Source organism: Lepisosteus oculatus, chromosome 26 (genome assembly GCF_040954835.1).
Source record: "Lepisosteus oculatus isolate fLepOcu1 chromosome 26, fLepOcu1.hap2, whole genome shotgun sequence".
Lineage (NCBI taxonomy): Eukaryota > Metazoa > Chordata > Actinopteri > Semionotiformes > Lepisosteidae > Lepisosteus > Lepisosteus oculatus.
Genome location: NC_090721.1, coordinates 7,537,502 through 7,559,352, shown reverse-complemented (window position 1 = coordinate 7,559,352; position 21,851 = coordinate 7,537,502). Strand labels below are relative to the sequence as shown.

The 21,851-nt window shown below is 48.7% G+C and overlaps 1 protein-coding gene across 1 annotated transcript; it reads right to left on the bottom strand.

The window, feature by feature from the left end:
• Positions 1 to 241: 241 nt before the first annotated feature.
• phf12b (PHD finger protein 12b) lies at positions 242 to 20,892 on the bottom strand. The gene is made up of 15 exons (XM_006641051.3): positions 20,101 to 20,892; positions 19,264 to 19,445; positions 13,756 to 13,828; positions 11,168 to 11,594; positions 10,133 to 10,253; positions 6,851 to 6,983; positions 6,168 to 6,332; positions 5,669 to 5,827; positions 4,667 to 5,429; positions 4,402 to 4,521; positions 3,825 to 3,983; positions 3,574 to 3,672; positions 3,376 to 3,458; positions 2,265 to 2,403; positions 242 to 1,479 (listed from the first exon to the last, which is right to left on the bottom strand). The coding sequence occupies exons 1-15, from the start codon at positions 20,164 to 20,166 to the stop codon at positions 1,112 to 1,114; spliced, it is 3,057 nt and encodes a 1,018-aa protein (XP_006641114.2). The 5' UTR covers positions 20,167 to 20,892; the 3' UTR covers positions 242 to 1,111.
• Between the last annotated feature and the right edge of the window lie 959 nt (positions 20,893 to 21,851).

The window sequence follows — 21,851 nt, the reverse complement described above, 5'->3', positions numbered from 1 at the left end:
CCCCACCAGGGGTTGAACTCCGGTTAGTGTCCAGAGCTCTAACCTGCTGCTTCTCAAAGACTTCACTCCACAAAAATCCACCCGGGACACGCAAATCCCGACACCTCCCAGATGCCCGGACTCTCCACGGCCGATCTTCAGGAGAAGCAACAGGACGCGGGATGTTCTCCTCCTTCTGGAGACTGCCGCGAAGCTCCTGCTGTTTTCCGAATCAGGAAAAGGCCAGACGTGGTTTGAAACATGTTCTTAAAAAAATCTTTATGTATTTACACTGTTATAACAGACAGGCAGAAACAGAAGTCAAAGTTTGTTATATATGTACAGGATTTTCATGAAAGTGTCCAAATGTAAAATCTAAAACAATACAGTCACTATTTACACATGAACTACAGTATTGAAAAACCAGGACTTGGTACAAGTTTTACGACAATGTTTTTTTTAAACGCTACAGAAACATCACGACTGGAGCCCATGTTAAAGCCCTGAAGCACTGTACACATTTAAAAACCAACAAAACACCATTTAGGGTGTATATACATGGAATCCAAAGCTTCTTTGTTCTTATTGAAATCGATAATTCACAAATATCAAAGAAAATCTGAATTTTCTTTTTGTTGATTTTTATATATATATAACAATATACGGTAGCTACCTGTAGTGCAAAAGTAGCAAGAAAAAAATATTGATAGCATAATTTCACATACATTAAATAAAAATGACAAAGAGTAAATAAATGTTTCTGCTTATGAAAAAAGCATGTTTATATAAAAACTATCCTTACTGGCACAAAATAGACCAAGTCTTTTGATTACTTTACAAGTATAATGGAAACTGACTTCTCTTCTCAACGCAGTTCAGAATGTTGAGGACGATGAAAGAATCCCTTTTTATGCAAATCTAAGTAACTGTTAAGTTTCGCTTTTTTTAAAAAAAAAATAGAAATTCTATGTGCAACTTGCCCATAAAATCTGAGCCCCAAAAAAATACTTCATATCATGCAAATGTATGAACGATTCTTTAAAAAAAAAAAAAAAAAAACTGTTCCGCCGTCCTGGTCCGGCTGCGGTCTCTGGATCCCCGCGGGGGCTGGGGGGGGCAGTCCGAGGGGCGGTTAAGGGACCGAGTTGGAGCGCAGCACGGGCACTTGGGGGGGGTTTAGTGTTTGCTTGTCGGACAGCTCGGCCCCCTCCTGGGCCGAGGGCGCCAGCTCCTCCTCTTTGGGCTGCCTGCTGGCGAACTCGGTGATGCTGAAGACGAACTGCAGGCAGCCCAGCTTGATGTAGCTGCCGTGGTGGAGCAGGGCGGTGCCCTCCCAGCCCGCCCCGCCGCCCCCGATCAGGCTGGAGCTGCTGGCCTTGCAGTTGCAGGGGTCGCGCCGCCCGCCCTGGGCCTGGCAGCTCATCACCCCCACCTCCTGCGCCGCCTGCGCCGCCGCCGCCACGCACTCCTCCTCCGCCTGCTTCCTCTTCTTACAGCGCCCTGCGCCACACACACACGCCGTCAGAGCGCTCGCGGGACGCGCCCCATCGATCGGATCGATCAAATCGACCGATCGGGGGCGTGCCAGCTCGGGGCCGGGGCGAGCCTGGTCCTGCAGGGCAAGCGTCTGCCGGCTGAATTTCTTTTCTTCAGGAAACTCAGCTCTTAATTTAAAACAACTCATTAAGGGTTCAATGGAATCGGTTGAACAGCTTCCCCCCAGCGACTCATGCGCTGCTGGCTTTGAAGAGACCTAGGAGACCTGCAGGCAGACCGGCCCCCCCAGAACCAGCTCACCCCTGTTCTAACACAAGCCGACAAGACATACACGCACACACGCAGAACTATCACATTTACCAGAACTGAAAAGTCCCATTTTTAAGGTCTTGATTTCACCGAGAGGTGGTTTTAAACTTGAATTAATGTTAAACAACTACCCACATATAAGTGTAATAGAACTAAGTAATTCTTTATTCCCAAGGATATCAACCTGTTTAATCTGGATAACGGATTGCATATTTTACTTTATTTTTAAACCACGCATGTATCTTATGCATTTCACACATCGATGACCCAAGTTCATTGTTTTTTTCTAAATGGTGAAGAATACTTTAGCTGTTAACTTGCTTTTGTCATCTATACATGCATGTTTCTTATTTGTTCACGGATTTATGTTGTGTTGCACGTATAATGTATTCTGTTAGGTCTTTTTCCTGCTTGGAAAGCAAATTTCCCATCTGGGACGATGAAGTTAATTTTTCATTTTTCAGAATGGAAGTACTCACGGATAATACTCTGCACTTTGGAGACGACGCTGCTGGAGGGGCTGGGAGTTGTCTTCTCTGAGAAGTCGCAGGAGTACAGCACGTTGTCCACGGTGGTCCCATGCTCGCTGTAGTTGAGCAGCTCGTAATGCTTTGTGTTCTGAAACCGCGAACAAACTCACTCAGTATCAGCACTCAGAGAAACCAACTCTTCACTGCAGGCATCTTCTGGTTTAACTCGGAAAGACAGCCCTTTTGTACAATATTACCGAATGAGTTACATAAATTAAAGGCTACCTTGGATCTTTACAAGGTTTCAAGTTTACAAATTACACTGTAATAATACATTATTATGGGACATTTAACTTTGGATTTAGAAGCAGGCCACTTGGACATTCTGACATTAAAGTACAAAAATTCCAGAAGCTATAAGTACGACAGCATATTTATACATGAAAAAGGTTTGTTTTTTCTTTTTATTGTGAATAATGGATAGGAATAAAACAATAAAAAGGGTTAACAAACTCAGTAATAAAACAACTGCAGGGCTGCAGATTGGCTCAGCCAGTAAGGGGGCTTGTCTGAGCGCATGTTTAACTCTATAATGTTGCAGGTTCAAGCCCGGGGCATGTCACTGGCCAACTGTGACTTGGGATTCCCTATTCGGTGATGGTGACATTGGCCAAGTCTCCCCAAGGGTAGGGTGGGACTGGCTACACAGCGCCCCCTGCAATCCCACTGAGCACTGCACCCATGCGGTGCTGTTGGCGGGGGGCACACCTGTCCTCCACTCGGTGCTGAACGCCCTGCACGGGGCTGTGGTGCCTGTGATGTGTTTAAGAGAGTAGCAGGATGGAGGTCGAGTGTGGCGGGGGGGGGGGGTGGCATACACTTTGTCACTCTACCTTGTGTGCGGCTACAGGGTCACACCCATGAGCAGAGAAGGGGAAAAACACATCACTTATCATTGCCAATCAGGTGTGAACATAGCACAAATAGCATTCTAAATGTAAAACAAATCAAAATGCAAATCAAATCATTTCCCGCAGGAACGTCCGGTATAAGGCTAGGAGACTCGGGCGTCCTGCTCTGATCAGTTACGGAGCACGAAGTAAAGGATTTGACGGCCTACCTCATCGTAAAAAATACAGGCGTGCTTTCCCGATACGTAATTACAATGACCATAGTTTGTAAGGCACACGTCCATGTCAGCACCTGAAAGAGAAGTCAAGACTGTTACAAGAATCTGGACGAGCCCATGGAACAAACCAATCAGAGCACATAGACGCACTGTTGAAAGATCAAACGGTCCCCCAGGTGTGAAGCTTACCAGTTCCTATGTACAGGGTCCTGTAGCACATGTTGACAGCCACTCCTTTTCCCACCAGGGGGTAGAACACTGCCCGAGCCTGCACCTCTTTCCTTTGTGCTGCCAGGACACAGACAGAACGGCATCAGAGATTTCAGGTGCCACCCCGACCCGTGCCAGCAGGGCGGAGGAACCCCTGTTCTCCCCAGGGTGGCTGCACGGCCCGCACCGGGCAAGCGGGGCGACGGCGAGCGAGCGAGAGGGCCCCCTACCTTCCGCGTGCAGCGCCTGCGGCGTGGCGGCGCGGGCAGAGGAGGGCGGGCTGGCGCAGCCGGCCTGGGAAGGCGGCGCAGAGGGAGGAAACAGCTGCTGGATCCTCTGCCAGGCCAGGAGCTTAATGAACTGCTCGTCCAGCTTGTTCAGCTCGATCTCTGCCGCAGATAAAAACGACAAGAGAGGTCAAGGGCTTGAAACACAACACTCCTGAAAGTGGGGAACCTCAATAAACACCTGCACAATTCTCCTGGCGGGGAAAGGCTCCCCCTCCTAGACCAATGCTGCTCCACAATGCCCCGATATTGAGTTTATTGATATTTAAACAGCATTAAACATCAACTGTCGCTAGTTATTCTTCTCCTTTATACTGTCTTTACCTTCCTAGCTTTCGGGTCTTCTGCTACTGTTACACCTGGATCACCTCTTGCACTCTGGACTTCCTCAAAGGTTTATAAAGCAGGAAGTGGACAGGAAAAACCTCACTAACACAGGTGTAGACACTGAAGGCTGGCGATACGCAGGTGATGTATACAGAGGAAAGTGAATGTCACGCAGACAGACACCCAGACTCACCCCCATCGCCCTCCATCACCTCCTTCATGGAGCTGCTGATGTCGCCCATAGCAGAGGCGGCAAAGCTGGGAAAGGGAGTCCCGCTCCCGGGAGACACTGCACGGGGACTGGCTTTTCCATCTGGAAAGCAAAAGCGCAGGCACTCAGAAAGTCAGCCCCCCCCTTTGGGTTTTCTGGGGTGCCTCTCCGGCCTCCGAGGCCGATTCTGACTCGCTGCGCCCACGGCGGAGGGGCGGGCTGTCTGGGTCACTTCTGCAAGCCTCACCTGAGGGTGGCGTGGATGAGCTCAGCCTCCTGGCGGTGCCGGAGTCCAGAGCGGTTCTGGGCGGGGTGAGGGCTCGGGTCCCAGCGGTGGGCGACGCCACGCTGCGGCTCATCATCGCGGCGGCCTGACCGCCCCCTGAGCCGGGGGCCGCCCCATGGGGCTGCAGGGGGACAGGGGGGTCCGGGTTGGCACAGGAAACGGAGGCGGCCGTGGTTCCTTTGTGGGTGCACGGACTGCGGCCGGCGGAGCCCTCCGTCTTTATCACGGGTCCCCCAACGTGGTTCTGCAGCCCGGGGCCCAAGGGCGTCTGCGGCCGGGCCCACCCGGGCCCGCCCGCGCTGCTCAGTCTGTGTTGCAGCTCGCCCTGCCTGCAGGCCTCAGGACCGTCGCTGCAGGGGTGAGGGCCGTTCACCCTGACCAGGGGCTCCAGGGGTCCGTTGGGCGTCCCGCAGCTCCGGCAGGGCCTTTCCAAGCACGCGCCACAGCCCCCCCGCTCCTCGGCGGGGCCGACAGAGTTCAGCACAGGGGCCCCCTGGGGGCCAACGGGCGTGCCGCAGGGTTTGGGGCAGGAGGCGGTCGGGACTGTCCTGTCGGGGGCGCAGAAGGAGCTGCCGAGGGCGGAGGAGCTGTTCCCGTCGCCTCGAACGCAAGGCTTGACGTCAGCCTTCTCCGTTTTCTCCGAGTCCCAGTAAGAAGACGGCATCTGCTTAGCAGATAAATGTCTGAAAATGCTGCACTGGAGTGCAATGACGCTGCGAAGCCACTATGCAATAAGGGGGAGGAGGAAAAAAAAAAAGGTAAGACTCAGGAAGCGGCATTCATCACAAACACAACCAACTTCTAATTGCATTGAAAAGGGAGCAAGAAACATTTTGCATTTTAAGATGAAATAAAAAGACACTGAGCAAAGATAAATGTTAAAATAAGCGGTGCATTAAGAACGCTGGTGACTGCACGCGTTTTGCAGCAGCGGCGCAGCCGGCTCAGGAACAGGCCCAGTACCTCCTGCTGCTCGGCCTCGCTCGCTAAGTGCTGTGACAGGGAAAGGTGCTGGCGAGGCGCGCCGGGGCCCCCGCTGCAGATCAGCTCCCCGTTTCGGATGCCGGCGGGCGCCAGCAGGGGAGGAGGGCAGTGGTACTGAGACTTGATGGCATCGGGAACCTGCGGGGAGAGAACAGGGGGGCGGGCAGCCTGAGTCCACGGAACCCAACAGATCGAGAGTTCTTAATACGCAATGCGCATGCTGCCACAGCCAGTCAGTGTTTGGAGAATTATTCCCTTTGAAACTTTTTACAAAACAGATAACCCCTGCATAACTAAATGCCAGCAACCTGTAGACACGGAGCCCCTGTCCTCTATATTTCACAGCTCAAACCACAGCGTCAGCTACAATGATCACTCCAATGGGGGAAAAAAGGTGTTTGCGAGAGGACAGCGGTTCAGCACAAACTCGGGGCTCGTTCTGGCTGAGTGGCGCCCTCGCGGGTCGTGGGTCAGATACCTTGAGAGTTTTCTTCCTGTTGGACGGGGTGCCCCGGCGGTTGGGCGGGTATTTGCGGTGAACCCGGCGCAGGAAGTCCACCTTCACGGCGTGCTGCGATATCCTGTCCTGGAACTGGTCGAACAGCTGGCAGCGGTTACTCAGCGTCATGTTCTTCTGATTCAGCTGAAACGGCAGCAGATGCCCAGAGAACTGAGGACCAGCACAAACCTCCTCGTCTCTCAGCCGAGAGCCAGAAAAACAACTGGCGCTGAAACACTAGGGACTTCAACTGTTCACTTGAACAAAACAAAAAAATCACCAAGATTTGCCAAACTGAATATTTAGCACTCATGAACATCACACTAGTGCTACAGAGCCTGAAGAATAGGTCCTGCACAGACAAGTAGCAGAATAATAACCCTTCTTTGTAACGTCGTCAGTTCTATACAGTTGAGATCAATTTACACCTTTCAAAAGACTCTGTGCTTTTGTTTGGTCAAAAAAAGTTCTTGACTGTTTCCCTCCTGAATAAACATGAAACCTGTCAATTTCTATAAGCTGAGGTTAAGAGGATTAGCATAATTATCCCCCACTTACCGAAAGTAGCTATTGTACTCTCCATTCACAGTCAGCAAGTAATTACAGCAGCAGGAAATCAGATACCATTCATGGTGTCGGATGCAAACGCCGGGACAACTTACCACCAAGTGCTCGATGTGATTGGGGCACATCCACTTGCCCGTTGGCATGGCAGTGAGGGGGGGGTCCAGGCAGTCCATGTGGAAGAGGAGAGGACAGTAATCGCACTGGATCAGCGGTGCCACTCGACAGCTCCTGGGGAAGGAGAGAACCGAGCGCTTATTACCCCCAGTCTCGCCAGGAGCACCGTCGCGATGGCGGCAGGAGGCTTCTGTTCCGTTCCGGTCAATCGAGAGGCCCGAGAACAAGCTCCTGCGTTTTCAATTCACCCCCTGCAGAACTGAGCTGTGAACTGCCGGAGCTCTGACACTTGGTCTACTCTCACCCCCTGCAGGGCAGATATGGTGTAAGAAAGGTGTGGCGCCTTCTGAGCCTTCACCCTGCCGAGATCAGGCAAGGAACCGAACACAAACGTGCCACTTGCCAAGGGGAGGGGTCCTGCTGAGCTCGGCACGACGTTCTGCAAACGTGAAATCCAACCGAATCCCTCAGCCTTTATCTAAATCTCACTTCCCATTCCTGAGGAAAAGAATTCTCGAGCGCTATCGCCAGATCCTTTAAATACAGATTTAACAACCTGAGCGACTTTTTGTTGCACACCACAGATTTTCAGCCCCACGTCTAAGAGCCAGAGTTTTTTTTTTTGGGGTTGCAGGAAAATCTCAGGTATTCAGCTCCTTCTGGCCAACAGCCTGCGAGACCACCCGTCAAAGGGCACGTCATTTGGAAATTTGAAATACTCCACGCAGGCTTTCCTTTGTGCTCGTTTCTGCGGTCCCCAGGATTCCTCCTGCGGTTCAGAGGCTAGTCACAATGCCAGACACCCCTACAGCGCCCACATGCCAGGGCTACAGTGGCGCCCGACAAGCACTGGTGCCAGAGAGCCCTCAGCTGCGTTTCTAGGGATTTGGACTGTGTCTCAAGGGGACACCCGCTGCCAGAGGAGTTGGGATACCGGTGGCACAAACCCACATTAAGTCCTCTCCTGCATTGGCAAAGCCTGAAAAATACCGTGCCAAGAGGAGTTTTACCGCAAGGGCAACATGCTGAGAGATGGTGCTCTCAAACACAGGCTTCCGCATAAAAGCAGAAACAAAAGCTTATATTCACACTGCTGCAGAAAAAAACAAACCAGAGAGGCCAGAACTGCTCACGACAGTTTGCTTCAATCAGCCCAAACCAGGGGCTGTTCCATAGAGAGCCTTCAAATAAAACACTGAAGCAATTAAGGCTAACGAGCTGTGGGTCCCTACAAGGGCGCTCATTTCGTTCAAGCAGCTGTGCGGGATGGAAACTGTTGCTTCACGTTCTCCAGCAGAGCAACACAGAGACACAGAGGGGTCTACTGAATCCCCCAGGACAGCAAGGGCCGCTGACCCGAGGAGGAGGATAAAAAAGGGAAAAATCGAGCACGATCTCCGGCCTCCCCTGTATCGGCTGTGCTCCCTGGAAGATGATTGCCTGTATGATTCCTTTCTCTCCCTTTAAGAGTTTGCAATTTTCCCTGTAATTACAGCTCTTTTATCCAAAAGCAATTCAGCGCTAGTCAGCGTTTGCTTGATTGCTTTACTTACCAGCTAGCAAAACACCAGTCTACAATTTCAAAAATAAATTACATATTGTACACTTTTCTGATACACCTGTTAAATCATGCAATTATTTTAATGCATTTTTCATAAGTTTATAATAGCAGCAAAAAGCTGTGGGTAAGCTCAGAACTGCACTGAATGAGGACTGCATATACTGTTTTTTTTTGCTTCCCATTACTACTCAGAAATGAATTTAAAAAGGGCTAAAAGCTCCATTTCATTAAAATAAAATTAATGTAACCTTTTCTCATCTCCGTAAAAAAACGTAATGATTCGTAAAACAATCTGTGCCAGAGTGGACTTTCAAATGAGACATCCATGAAAAGTCTCCTAAAAAAAATTTGAATTATGATTTAAATTACACAGCTGTTACTTTATCACTTAAAAACTCAATTTTGGGGTGTATACGATTGGACCTGAAAAAGTCCTCACAATATTCTGCAATTGCAATGGCTGTTATGCATCCTGTAAAATTCAATTTGTATGTCACACGGGTATGACAGGATATATGACTGATTTTTGAAATATTGCACAAATTGTCTGGCAATCACAAAGGAAATGAATCATTTTGTTTGACTTTGTTAAACACAATGGGTTAAAAGGGTGTTTAAAATGCAATCACACTTTGACAGACAGAAAAAAAGTCTAGTTTTATCTTTTCCATTTTTTGAAGTTCAAAGTAAAGTTCCAACCCAGGAATAATCTCTTCCTGCAAATTTGTGTCCCATCCCAAATTCATCATCCAGTTGTCCCTTTTCACTTATCTAACGCAAGGCAGCATCAATCCTGCCCAGCAGCCATATCACCCTGCAACTCACAGCTGGCCGCCCACTGAAGGTCAGCAGGTGGGAGCCTGGTCAGTACTTGAATGGGAGACCTCCTGAGAAACACTAAGATTGCTGCTGGAAGAAGTGTTAGTGGGGCCAGTCGAGGGCACTCACTGAGTGGTCTGTGTGTGTCCTAATCCCCCGGTATAGTGACACTAATGGACACTAATGTAAAAAGGCGCTCTCTGTGGTAATTAAAAATCTCGGTTGTTTCTCAGAAAGAGTAGGGGCGTTACTCCAGTGTAATGGCTAAATTTCCCCCTAGCCTTTACCAATCATGGCCTCCTAATAATCCCCATCTCTGAACTGGCTTCATCACTCTGTTGTCCTCCCTGTTCTCCACACTGGTGTGTGGCGAGCAGACTAGTGCATCATCCACGGGGGGCTGCACACTGGTGGTGGTGGAGGGGATCCCCATTACCTGTAAAGTACTTTGAGTAAAGTGTCCAGAAGAGCACTATACAAGTGTAAGGAATTATTATCTGGCTACTGCAGAAATTACAATGAAAACACAAAATGTGTGTGTTTACCCAGGCTGAAACATACTCGAAGTCTGGAATACAAGTCTCAAGAACCTCAAGAGGATTCTAGAAGGCATGTGGTTATATAGGAACAAGGAATAGGTTTATTCCATGCTGAAAAGAGAAGAAAGGAAACAACTTTTCAGCTGTGGAGCCTTCTTCAGGTGTATGTGGTTATATATGCACTGCAATAAACCCATTGTCACGTCCTCTCATTCTGGACTCTCCGAGCTACTGTTAATACAACAGCCAATCAAAACACAACTGGCGCATGCGGCAGACGGCAGCGCGCGATTGGCCACTGGGGAAGAGGCGGGGCTTGGGCGCAGCGAGGACGCCTGGCCTACCTGCCACAGGTGAAGCACACCTTCACCGGCAGTGGGACCAGCCCGTTGTGGTCCAGCTCGTGCTGCGGTTTCTTAACATTCTTCCCACTTGTTTCCTCTTTCCTTCTCCTTTTACTGGTTCCTAAAAAAAAAAAGAGCAACAACACGTTCCTTAGACACCGAATACCAAACTCGCGCCCTCAGCGTCACTCACCAGAAACCCAGGGGAGAGTACGAGTCAATGAAACAAAAAGAGGGTCAAATAAAGAGCTCCGTTCACATGCGCAGGCTTCAAAGGAACAGTGTGCTCCTTTTCTTTACCTTTCAACACGGAAAGAAGCTTTACCTGATGCAATGACAGAACAAGGCTACACATTTAACACCAAGAACTCGGATATCTGACGTCAGTGAAGAGTGACCAGCACTCAGGTGGGTCCTCTCTTCATTCACAGATACATTAACACTCCAACATTCAGTTTCTGCAGCCCATTGCTTCACAAACGGGCCACTCTGACAATCAAGGCCTAAGGCTGCATTCGGCACAAAAGATGACCTTCGCATCATATTGGAAGCGCAGTGTTTAACCTGCAGTCTCATACTCTAGCGGACTATGTAGGAACGTTTCATAGTACAAGGATGCAAGGTACAGTAGATAAGCACAAGTTTTCTTTATAGTGTAAAGCCTTTAATTCTGGATGAAATATTACGTATGAACCAACAATGGAAACTTTCATTACTGAACAACTTTTATTTTGTGCACCTGTACAACTTAGAGAAGTAACGCAATGCTATTGTATTAAAGACGTCAAGAAACAGAACCCATTGTTCTTATGTGCACTTATGTGAGCGTGTGGACTATTAATGAGCCCCCAAGCCCAACCCTCCTCTTTCCCATGAATGCTCATGGGGGAAACGGAGTCGGTATCCGTTACTTCTCGGCGCACTGGGCGTTTCGGGAATGCAGGCCCAGTGCACACTGGGATAGCCATGTATATGAAACGAAGGGCGGACAGAGTGAACCCACACGTTCCCGATCCCAGCGCATCGCGGCCTGACCTGGAAGTGCGGTGGTGCAGGTGAGGTCGTTGGGGAGCTGGAACTGCGTGGGGTTCCTCTCCATGGCGGCGGCGATCAGCAGCTCGAAGGGCCTCTTGAGGTGCGGGGTGGCGCAGTCGGGCTCCGAGCCGGGCGCCTCGTCCTCCACGTCCAGCAGGTCCTCGTCCACGTCGTTCTGCTCCGAGGGCGTGGGCGTGTCCGTGCTGGCGTTGGAGGTGGGCGTGCCGGGGCGGCTGCTGGCCCGGCGCTCCAGGAGCCGGACTTGGGCCACGGCCACCCGCAGCCCCCCCGCCCCCGGGCCCCCCGGCCCCGCGTCCAGCCGCACCGCCCCCAGGTCCAGCTCCGCCGCCGGGGAGGACGAGCGCTTCAGCAGCTGGCGGTCCAGCAGCCCGTTGATCTGCTGCAGCTCTTTCCTCTGCTCGCGTTTCTGCGGGGGGACAGGGAGCGCAGCGGTCAGGTCAGCGGTCAACAACAGGGCCGGGGACGTTACTCCAGGCCCTCGGGGTCAAGAAGTGCCTCCTGTTCCTTGTTTATCAGAAACCGAGAACATATAGCCCCTTCGTAGTTATTCATTTATGAATCCCAGGATTTTATCCAGCATTTTCTTAAACGGAGCCAGGACATCGGCTTCCAAAATATGGCAGGGTACATTACACCAGGCCTTCAGTGTCAGGAAGTGCCTCCTGTTTCTTATTTATCGAAACTGAGGACGTGTAGCCCCTGCGGTAGTTCAAAGTCATTGAAGGCCCTGACAAAGTTACCCCAGCAGACTGCTTCAGGATCACCCGTGATCAGCCATCAATCCCAGGATCTTATCCGGCATTTTCTTGAAAGGAGTCAGGACATCCGCTTCAAAAACACATCCGGGTACATTACACCAGGCCAGTGCCTCCTGTCCTCGGTTTTAATAAATAAGAATGGTTACAAACACCAGGCGGCCTTTCGGCACATGTAGCCCCTCCGGCAGATAGCAATTTCTTAATCCCAAGATTTCATCCAGCATTTTCCCCGAAAGGAGCCAGGACATCGGCTTCAAAAACATGACTGGGTGGGTTATTCCAGGGCCACTCCATATAGGCATGCCTCCTGTTCTCCGGTTTTAAATGCTCTTCCATGAAGAATCCGCTTGTGTCCCCTGGCTCGTGCGTCACAGGTGATCCTGCAGGAATCTGCTGGGCTGGCTGTGTCAGGGCCTCCTATGACTGAGTCCTCGCAGTCCCCTCTGTTCATGACTAAGAGGTTCAGGAAGCAGCTGAGGGAAGCGTGGGATATTCCCCGTAAGCCCCAGTGTATCCGATTGCTCCTACAGCTGCTGTGAAATCAGTCCAGAGATCTTTTCCGCATCACAGTGTTTCACACCGTCATGACAAACAAGGAGTCCCCAGCTGTAGACACACAGCTCTAACCCCTGCTGTACGGCTCTCCAGACCCTGGGGACCACTAAGTATCAGTTCCCTCTACTGTGAAATCTACTTTGTTTCACATCAGGCCGGAAGAAGGCTCAGCAGCTGACACACTTATCTCTTTCACCTCCTCTTATTGAGCCCTGTGCTCAGCAATGTCATCAGTGTGCCCTGGTAGAACTGACATCAGTCAACTGGTAGGGTGGCAACGCTCTCACACCTTGAGCACCTGAAACCTGCCGAGATGGGCGAGTTTTGATGCCACCACCGGTTTATCTCTGTGATGTCAGCTGTGCCAACGTGTGGTTTGCTGGCTTGACGCAGCTGCTGTGCATGTTTATTTCTCGATAAAGGATTCAGCTGCAGTTTCCAAGCCACTGGAATGATGGGCTGTCCTGCTTGAAAAGCAGAAATAGTTTAAGGTTTAGAAACCAATTCAGTGATCCTGACGAATGTGGGCACAAGGATAAACCCTTCATGCTGACATTCATGAAGCAGCGCTGGAGGATTTTCCTTTACGGTTAGAAATGGCTGGAAAACACATGGCTGCAGGCAGGCCTGGTCAGAGGCTGTGCTGGGCCCTTGGGGAGTTTAGGCAAGAGGTTTGCTTGGCCTTTCACCACCTCCTTCGGCACCATTAACCCACTGAAACTAACAGGTGTGAGCCTGGCCAATACCTGGATGGGAGACCTCCAGGGAGAAGCCAAGGCTGCTGCTGGAAGAGGTGTTAGCGGGACCAGTTGGGGGCACTTGGCATACAGTCATACAGTCTCTGTAGGTCCTAATGCCCCAGTATAGCAATGGGGACACCGTCATTTAGAGGAGACGTAAGACCGAGGTCCCGATTCTCTGTGGTCATAAAAAAATCCCAGAGTATTTCTCTGGTGCCCTGGACAAATTTCTCCTTGGCCGTTACCAATCATGGTCTACTAATAACCCCCATCTATGAATTGGCCTCATCACTCTGCTCTCCTCCTCACTGAGAGCTGGTGTGTGGTGAGAGTACTGGTGCACTATGGCTGCCGTCGCATCATCCAGGTGGGGCTGCACACTGGTGGTGGTGGAGGGGATCCCCATTACCTGTAAAGCACTTTGAGTGGAGTCTCCAGAAAAGCTGTATATAAGTGTAAGGAGTTACCTTTTGAAAAAGAGGCCCATTTGTGCTATGCGGAAGAGCAGGCTTACCTTCCTGCGCACTGTGCAGCGATGACACATCCAGTCACCAGGGGGCAGCATCTCCTCACTGAGGGGGGGATTACTGTGGGTAGAAAAATCAAAGAGGATCAGACAGATAGCAAGCTCCCCAAGTCCACTCAAGGTCAAACCCCTAATGGTCAAGACAACTTGTGCAGCTTTATTCTTTGATATTGCAGTCACTGCTCCTGATGCAATGCCGAGTATAACCTCTTAAATTATTTAAAAGAACAGTTAAAGGGGATCTGCAGTCTCAGGTTACAGAATCTCGATAACAAAATTAATTACATTGACGGTATCCCAAAGTTTTGTGAAAACGTTGTGAAATTACTGTATAGTCACTATGTTGTCAAGAGTTTGCAATGACTGTGACGTGAGGTGGCCCTTCATGCTCACTAGTCACTGTGATGACAAATGCAATGAGATGTACGAGCGAGTAAGTGCAGGTTGTGCAGCAGACAGTTCACCGCAGAAATGTTCCAGCATGACCTGCATGCATAGTTAACAACCGAGTAGCATTTGTCAGCAAATCATCTCGAAGTTGATTTCCAATATTTCTATTGGATTAAAAGAGAAGTATTCACAAGCCTGGTTGTTAACAGTATAATAGAGCTGCTTCAAGTCACCGGATGTTTTGCTACCTTGATCTGAATCACAGAATATGGTGCTGTGCAATACTGGAAATTGAGTCTATTTTGTGACGTAAATTGGTGGTTTTACATGTTACTGTGTACATGTTACTTTCATTGTGGATTGAAATGCACTATCAATGCCACTTCTTTCTAAACCCGAAATATAAAAATAGCATTGTAGTTCTCCTTTGATAACCCATCTGACATTTTTATTTTGTGGAGAGACTACATGTCAGGATCATTAAAACCATTCTTGGAACACACTGTAGGCTTAACCTTTAAGCCGTAGTAATAGAGAGAGTTTACTCCTTAATCTTGCTTCACTATTATGGAAAAAGACAGACTATAATCACCACCTTGCACACCCATTTGCCCTGTCTCACTGTCCTGTAGACAAAAGAACAAGCTCTTAAATGTGATTTGAGGACCACTGATAGGTCATACACTGTATAGGAGATGATGAAGGGAGCCAAAAATAACACCCTCTAGTCATGCACACAAATGCATATGCTTTGACCAGAAGACCTTGTACAACAGGAATGCACAGAAGAGCCCACTGGGACAGCTTTCAGTGCACCAACTACATGCCTTCTGCACAGGTTGAAACAATGCTCACAAATTCCTTGGTTGTCTGCCAGAGCAGGCAGACGGGTTCCAGGCAGAGGACGCAGGAATCAGGCTGAGGGGTACATCAGCTCGGACGGCGCAGACGCTCGAGGACGTCCCAGGATTCCCTGCAGACTGCACTGCAGTGCTGCTGGGAATGCAACACGTGCAGTCACCCAAGCTAAGTCCGCACTGCCCTGGGGCTGTGCTGAGACGTCACCTCTGCACAAGCGCATTTTCCAAGTTTGCACTTCTAAAATTTGAAGGAACTGCAGAAGGGCGCAATGCAATGAAACGTTCCATAAAGAAAACCAAACTATTGTCTCCTTTCTCTCAAGCAAAAAAAAAAAATGTGTAATGAGTCTGATGTAAAGAGCAGATTGAGCTGCAAATCCTGTTTGGCCCAGGGCTGACATGTAGCAAAAGACACATTTGCTCTGAGGATATCTTACACATGGACCATGAACCACATTACCTTTTAAGGCATGACTGTTAAATGCTCCAAAATCAGAACGTTTTGAAAAGAATCGGATAAGGTAAATGGATGTTAGAAACAAAAAGGTTTAGGATTTCATAGTCCAGTTTTCGAGTATGTTAAATTTGCCAGATGAGCAGAAAAGACTCATGAGTAAAATTGCTTATGAAATACAGTCCTACTGGGAAAAGCGCAGACGCCCCCTATGTGTCACTAGGTGTCGGTGCAAGATAAAAATGAACTGTACCTAAGCTCCACATGAAAGAGCCAAGCTTGGTGGAATTTTATTACTTTTGCAAAACTAAACACATTTAGTTGGATTTTCTTAGAAATCTAGGGTGTACATCAAACCCTTCTGAACCTCAAGACCCACAATTAAACCAAAGAATATTTTCAACCTGTTAAGCATCTACTGTTAAATGCAGTACAGGAATTTCACATCAGTTTTTGCCATCAAGAAATTTAAAAAAACATCTGAGTGGCTACAGTAAAGGGTGGACATGTGTATTTTAGAAAGGGCTGTTTCTTTTTTCACCTTGTTTTTTAAAGGCACAATTCTAAAGCTTTTCAAAAGAATTTTTTTTTATTTTAATTAAGAAACTAGAAACAAAACAAGGCTTCAGAATTTCAAATATGCAGCCTCAGAAAAGATCTAAAAACACTAGAACCAGGAAAGTAAAAAAAAATCAACAACCTTCACTGTACAGATGACCAGGCCCGCATTTACAGACTAGGCTTTCTAAACTCCAAATCATAGGGTTGTGAGTTCAAATCCCAAGCAGGACACAGCTATTGAATTCTTGAGCCAAGGTAAGATGTAAACTCCATTTCAAAGGACAGAGGCTCATTGTAGTAATTCTGCTATTTCCTCTCCTTGTGTGCTTCTCTTTAAATCTTGCCGAGAAGGCACTATATAAAATTAAGTCATCATCACCACACCAGAGCTCATCCTGGGTTCTGGACCGTTGGACTAGACAGTGCACCCTCCACAACCCAGCCAATCTTGGGGATCACCCCCCCAACAATGCTGGCCTCCACTTGTACAGCTGAGTAGACTGGTGCTACTGGGAGAGAGTTCCTCACTTTCTCCAAGAGTCTTCACTCAAACTGCTGCAGTAAATCCCAGCTGTACTAATGGGTCTCAAAGGCGCAAACTGGGAATGAGAACTTTTTCCTAATTGGCTTATTGGGTTCAAGATAACCAGCAAATGTAGTTCAGCATTCAGCCTGCAGAGAAATCACTATATCCACATGGTTAATGGTTATTAACCCAGCCACTATGCCTCTCATTTTTCCTAACCTGGGAACCTTATATCAGACTCCCATGGTCAGAAGCCTGTAACTGAAATCAGGGAGTCAAAACCCCCCGTCCCCTTAAAACCTCATGGGGTACAGTACAGGCAGGATACATATCTAGTACCCCACTGGCCTGGTGAGATCCACACACAGGATGGCAAAGTTAAACTCTGCACGGCTTCACATCACAGAGGCTTGCTCTCCAAAATATCCCGATACCACCCTTATAAAGAGATAACTCTAAGGGCCTGAGGGTTAAATGAGAAACGGTTTCAGGTAGGTATCGTTGACAGAGCACACTGCGTCGCACAGATGTCTGCAAACTATCACTTTAAGAACAAACCACAAAAAATTATACCAGCTGTATGCAGTTTATGTTTGTTTTTCTTGAGAAGTGCTTATTACCCCAAAGAACAAAGTCAGTTCTTCACCACCACTTTCCTGTGCTACTTCGAGTTTCAATTACAGCTTCTTTTGAGGTACACAGGACCGACCATTACGCCAGCTTAAACCCGGCAAGAGCACAAAGCAAGTCTTTGCCGTTTCCAACCAGCGGTGATCAGCAAAAGTGATGTCACCCCCACGTGGCCACAGGTCGAACTGCAGCTCAGCCTTCACCAAAGGTGAAAAGGGAAAAACAAATTCTGACTCGCCATTATAAAATGATTGAAGCGGCCGTCTTCTCTCAAATCACCTCCTAGGCGATAGTTCGCGTTACTGCCCGCACCTTCCAAGCCTCATTTGCGATTCAGATTAATATACAAAGAGCACTTCTAAAAACCAAACAGGATGACAGTGCCCAACGCCAGCAGAATTTCTTCTTTTTAAAGAAATTAATGAAACCCACAAGGATTGTTAAAATGCGTCTCAGCCGCTTGCGTCTGCTTCTTGTGCTGGCACAGTGGGTTTTGTGGATAAAGAGCATTTTTTCCTCAAATTTGCATTATTGAAACCAGGCAAGAGCCAGACATTCCTTTCTGTTCTGCACAAAACGTGCGAGGCTCGGCCTGAATGATACAGTACTAACCAATACGGAATGGTTATTATCCTCATCCTCTACACAGATTCAACCATAAAGCCATCGAAAAAACAGTATATACATTTGGGAGAAATGCTACTTTCTCTGACATTATTAAGGGTAAAAGATTTAAAAAAGAGTCTTATTGCTGTTGCATGAAATGACAATTACATTTGATCACATGTTGCAAAGTAGAGCTCATTTCAGTTGTGACAGGCGGATTAACAAAGAAAAGCCTGCCCTTGAAATGATGTAGTTGGGGGAGGAAACGTAACAAATCGTAGTGTAATGAAAGAGACCACTGCCTGGATCAAGCGACGGTGCCAACTCAACAGAAGGCGTTATTTTCCCTAAGACACCCGAATGAAATCGGACAGTCTCGTCAGAGACCACTTGGTCCGTCACTACCAACGCTGTCACTGTGCATTTATTGTAGCACTGGGGCTTCTCTTGAGAAAAACAGGCCAAACTGCCCTGCACTTTAACTCGGATGTGCTGCAAATTCGAAGCTTCCGATTTTAGGAGGTAATTATACGGAGTTTCCAGTGTGGACAGATTTGTCTGTTTACTGTATACGTCAGCTGGTGCCACGGAAGGCACGTCCCTTCTCATCCAGAACACCACAGACACGCCACGGTATCTCCCATACCCCTTACACTGTCACTATTTTAGAATAAATATCACTAATACGCAGAATGACAGCAAAATGGCGCTGGAATAAAACATTTTAAAGGGAGGTCGCCATATTGTAAACACAAGCGCAGGCGAACCGCAGCGCAGACTCCATTTTTTTCCCCCAAAATTGCCAAAGCCCCGTTCAGTGAAACCCCGGCCAAGAAAGAAGAGGGGAGGGGGGAGAGAACTACCCCCGGGGATTAAAGCAAGGGCGCGGACACGCAACACTGATTAAAAAACAAAAACAAAATGAAAGTGGCTGATATTTCACTTATGGGTGGACATCATTCGGTTCCGAGATAAGGAGGCTCGATTCGCTCCGGCAGGGACTGTTGCAGCCTTAGCACGTAAAACACTGGAGCTCGAAACCTGCCCCGGCCTGCCTCCCCCCCCACACACACACACCCACCCGGGGGCAAAAGTCCACTTGCGGCGTTTCGATGGCAACCGAACGGAGCCATTTCCTTTCCGTAACCTCAACGGCCGAAACCTTGAAATCCCAGAACGCCAACACCCCCCCCCCCGACTCCCCTGAAACGCAACCGCCACACACGCCCGTATCTTTCCTCTTCCCCCGCGTCCCCAGTCTTAAAATTGAAACCGTGTTGTTTTGGTAAACGAAACCAGGGCGGAGGGTCCGTCTGGCCGAACAGGGGCCGCCGGCTGCCTCGGAGCCCAGAGCCGGCCGCACCGCCAGCGCGAGACTGGCGGAAGGGCCGTGTTTGCCGTCGCGCCCCCCCCCCCCCCCTCGCGAGGGGCGCTCGAGCCGGCGGGGAGAGCCGGTCAGCGGGCCTCACCAGCACTGTAAATGGAAGGCGGCCGGACAGTGGTCGCAGCAGAGCAAGTCCCCTCCCTCCCGGCAGCTGTCGCAGGTGTCGTGGTTGGTGGCCCTGCCGCTCCTCCGAGCCTCTTTATCCGGCTTTCGGCTCCTCTTCTCCCCGTCCTCGGATTTGGGGGGAGCGAGGAGGGTTTGGATTTGCTGAAATGTGACAGGGACACAGACACACACACAGAGGGAATCAAAAGTTAAGGGGAAAAGCGAACCAGTTCCTCCATACGCGATTTCCTACATATATGTAGCTGCACATATCGATTACCAGACCGCGGCTACTGCTGCTATAAGGGCTGAAGAGAGAAATTACCACGACTTTGACATGCCCGAACTTCACTTTTTTGAGTGACTCTGAAAAACAGACAATGAACATGGCGTTTGCCGTCTGGGGGCTCAGTGCCATTCAGCTAATGTTTAAATGTGCAAAGATTAAAAAGTTAAAAACAGCCGTCCGACACACGGCTCCTGGCCCGGGTGCGTAGTCCTATGGGCCCGGCGGAGCACAGTCGCCAGTGATGGTCCAGACCGAGCAAAACGTAGCTTGCCCTGTCAACATGTGTCGTTTTAATAGCTGTCACTCGGTCAAAGCCGAGACAAAATTCAAGGGGAATTACTACATTTTGAGAATTCGTGTCACCTGCAGGTTTGTATCACTTTTGCACGCCTAATCCCGATTTGAACTTTTCAAATCTAGCCGCTTTTGCCTACCTCTAATGCAAATTAACAATCCCAATTCTACACGACGGTGTTTTCTTTAAATAAAACAAACGCACTTGGGTCAGGATCATCTTTAAGGCCTTACCTCCATCAGACCTCCAGTGGTATCCAAATCGTATACAATCGTTGGGGTCTCCATTTTGTCCCACATTCATACAGCAGTCAGTTCCTTCGGTATTAAACGGAATCCTTACTGAACGCCGCGGCTTTCCAAGGTAAAAAGCAACGGTCCCAACATACAAAAGTATCCAAATGGCCAGCTGTATTTTCACCCGCAAACGTGTCCCACCGTGGGCTTGCAATCCGTGGATTTAGCGGGCTTGTTTACAAACGCAAGAATATGCAATATTTTTCCCCCAATCTGATGACTATCGCACGGCGGCGAGTCCTTTCTTGACGAAATCCACCAGCGAAACCAAAAAAGCACCGGAGCCCGAAATTCCGTCAGTTCCACGCTTCCCGACGGCTCCAGTTCACAATGGCGAAGGTGCTGGTCGCGGGACCAGGTCCAACCATAAAAAGCAGAAAGAAAACCACAGGAATACAAGAGCGTGGCCTTTGTGAGGCCTAACCTACATGGTTCTTGTTTCTGCTCCTGCAATTATAGCTGCTGCTAGCAAAGATGCTCTTCAGATCGGCAGAACCGTTCCCTTCCATAATATATATATATTTTTTAAAAGCAATAAAAATGCACCAGGGTAATCGATAGGCCGACCACACGTGGCTACAATCGGGGATACCCTTGTTGTTATTTTTCCACAGATCACTGCCGTTATTGCGAGATAAATATTATTGTTGTGAATCAATCCTGTGCATCTATCCCCGACACTGCTAACATCCTCTCCATGGAGTTGGCGCAAACTTGAGCAAAGCGCCGTCTGGGCATGCGCAGTCCCGTAATGGTGGATGAAGTCTCAGGTAGCCATCTTGGTAGGGTATCATGTCGCTTGAGCTTCCAGCAGATGGTTTACAAAACAACACGTTTCACTCCGTTTTACAAAAACAACCATTAAGGCCACAGGAAGTTTTCTAATTTACTAATCTTTATGTACCCGACAGGGGGATATTTTGCAGGAACAGGACTGACTGTAAGATTTAAAAATAGGAAAATTCCGCACATATATCTATGTCGTCATCATCCGGGTATCTGCCACCACTGCGCAGACGCTTAGCATCTTTGCCACTGAAGGTCGGAGACGCCATATTGGTAATGGCAAATTCCTTCTCGTCTGTGGAGGTGCATTTTTTTGGCAGTTGTTTTTTAACTGTCACCCGTCCTACAGAACAGTGACAAGCACACCAATACAAGCTTTGTACTTTCCGTGTTGCAGACAGGGGATTTAAAGCTGTGACCTCTTATCGGGCCGAAACACGATTTACGGCACAGACCCTGCTGCGGTGGCATACTCTAAAACGGAAGTGCTTTCTACTTCAGAGGGAAAGAGCCTGGTCCTTTCCGGTTTTGCTTTGTAAATAGCGTGAAAAAATATGAATATCCCCGATTTCTCTTTTTATTTAAATAATGTTTAAGAAAAATAAGTCTAACACCTTCGCCCTTAAAGGCGAAACCCGTTTCAAGACCAGTTACTGTTTTAATGATCGCTTTAAAAACAGTGACGTACTTCAATTTCAGAGACGGAGACCAACATTCGATTTAGGTCAACAGAAAATGTCATTCAAGGGGGACCACCGTACCTAACCCGCCGATGGTGTAAATTCAGATTAAACGAACGATGGGAAAGTAAAATTGACTGTGTTTTTCAGGCCGATGGGGGGGGGGACATTTCGGCTCCCCCTCCATTGGCGCTGACCAGCCTCTCACGCACGCTCGACGTC

Coding starts and splice junctions, on each gene's coding strand:
- phf12b (XM_006641051.3), bottom strand. CDS start 20,166: ATGTGGGACAAAATGGAGACCCCAACGATTGTATACGATTTGGATACC. Junction 11,595..13,755: donor GCTGCACAGTGCGCAGGAAG/GTAAGCCTGCTC, acceptor GTCCCCCCGCAG/AAACGCGAGCAGAGGAAAGA. Junction 10,254..11,167: donor CTGCACCACCGCACTTCCAG/GTCAGGCCGCGA, acceptor TTTTTTTTTTAG/GAACCAGTAAAAGGAGAAGG.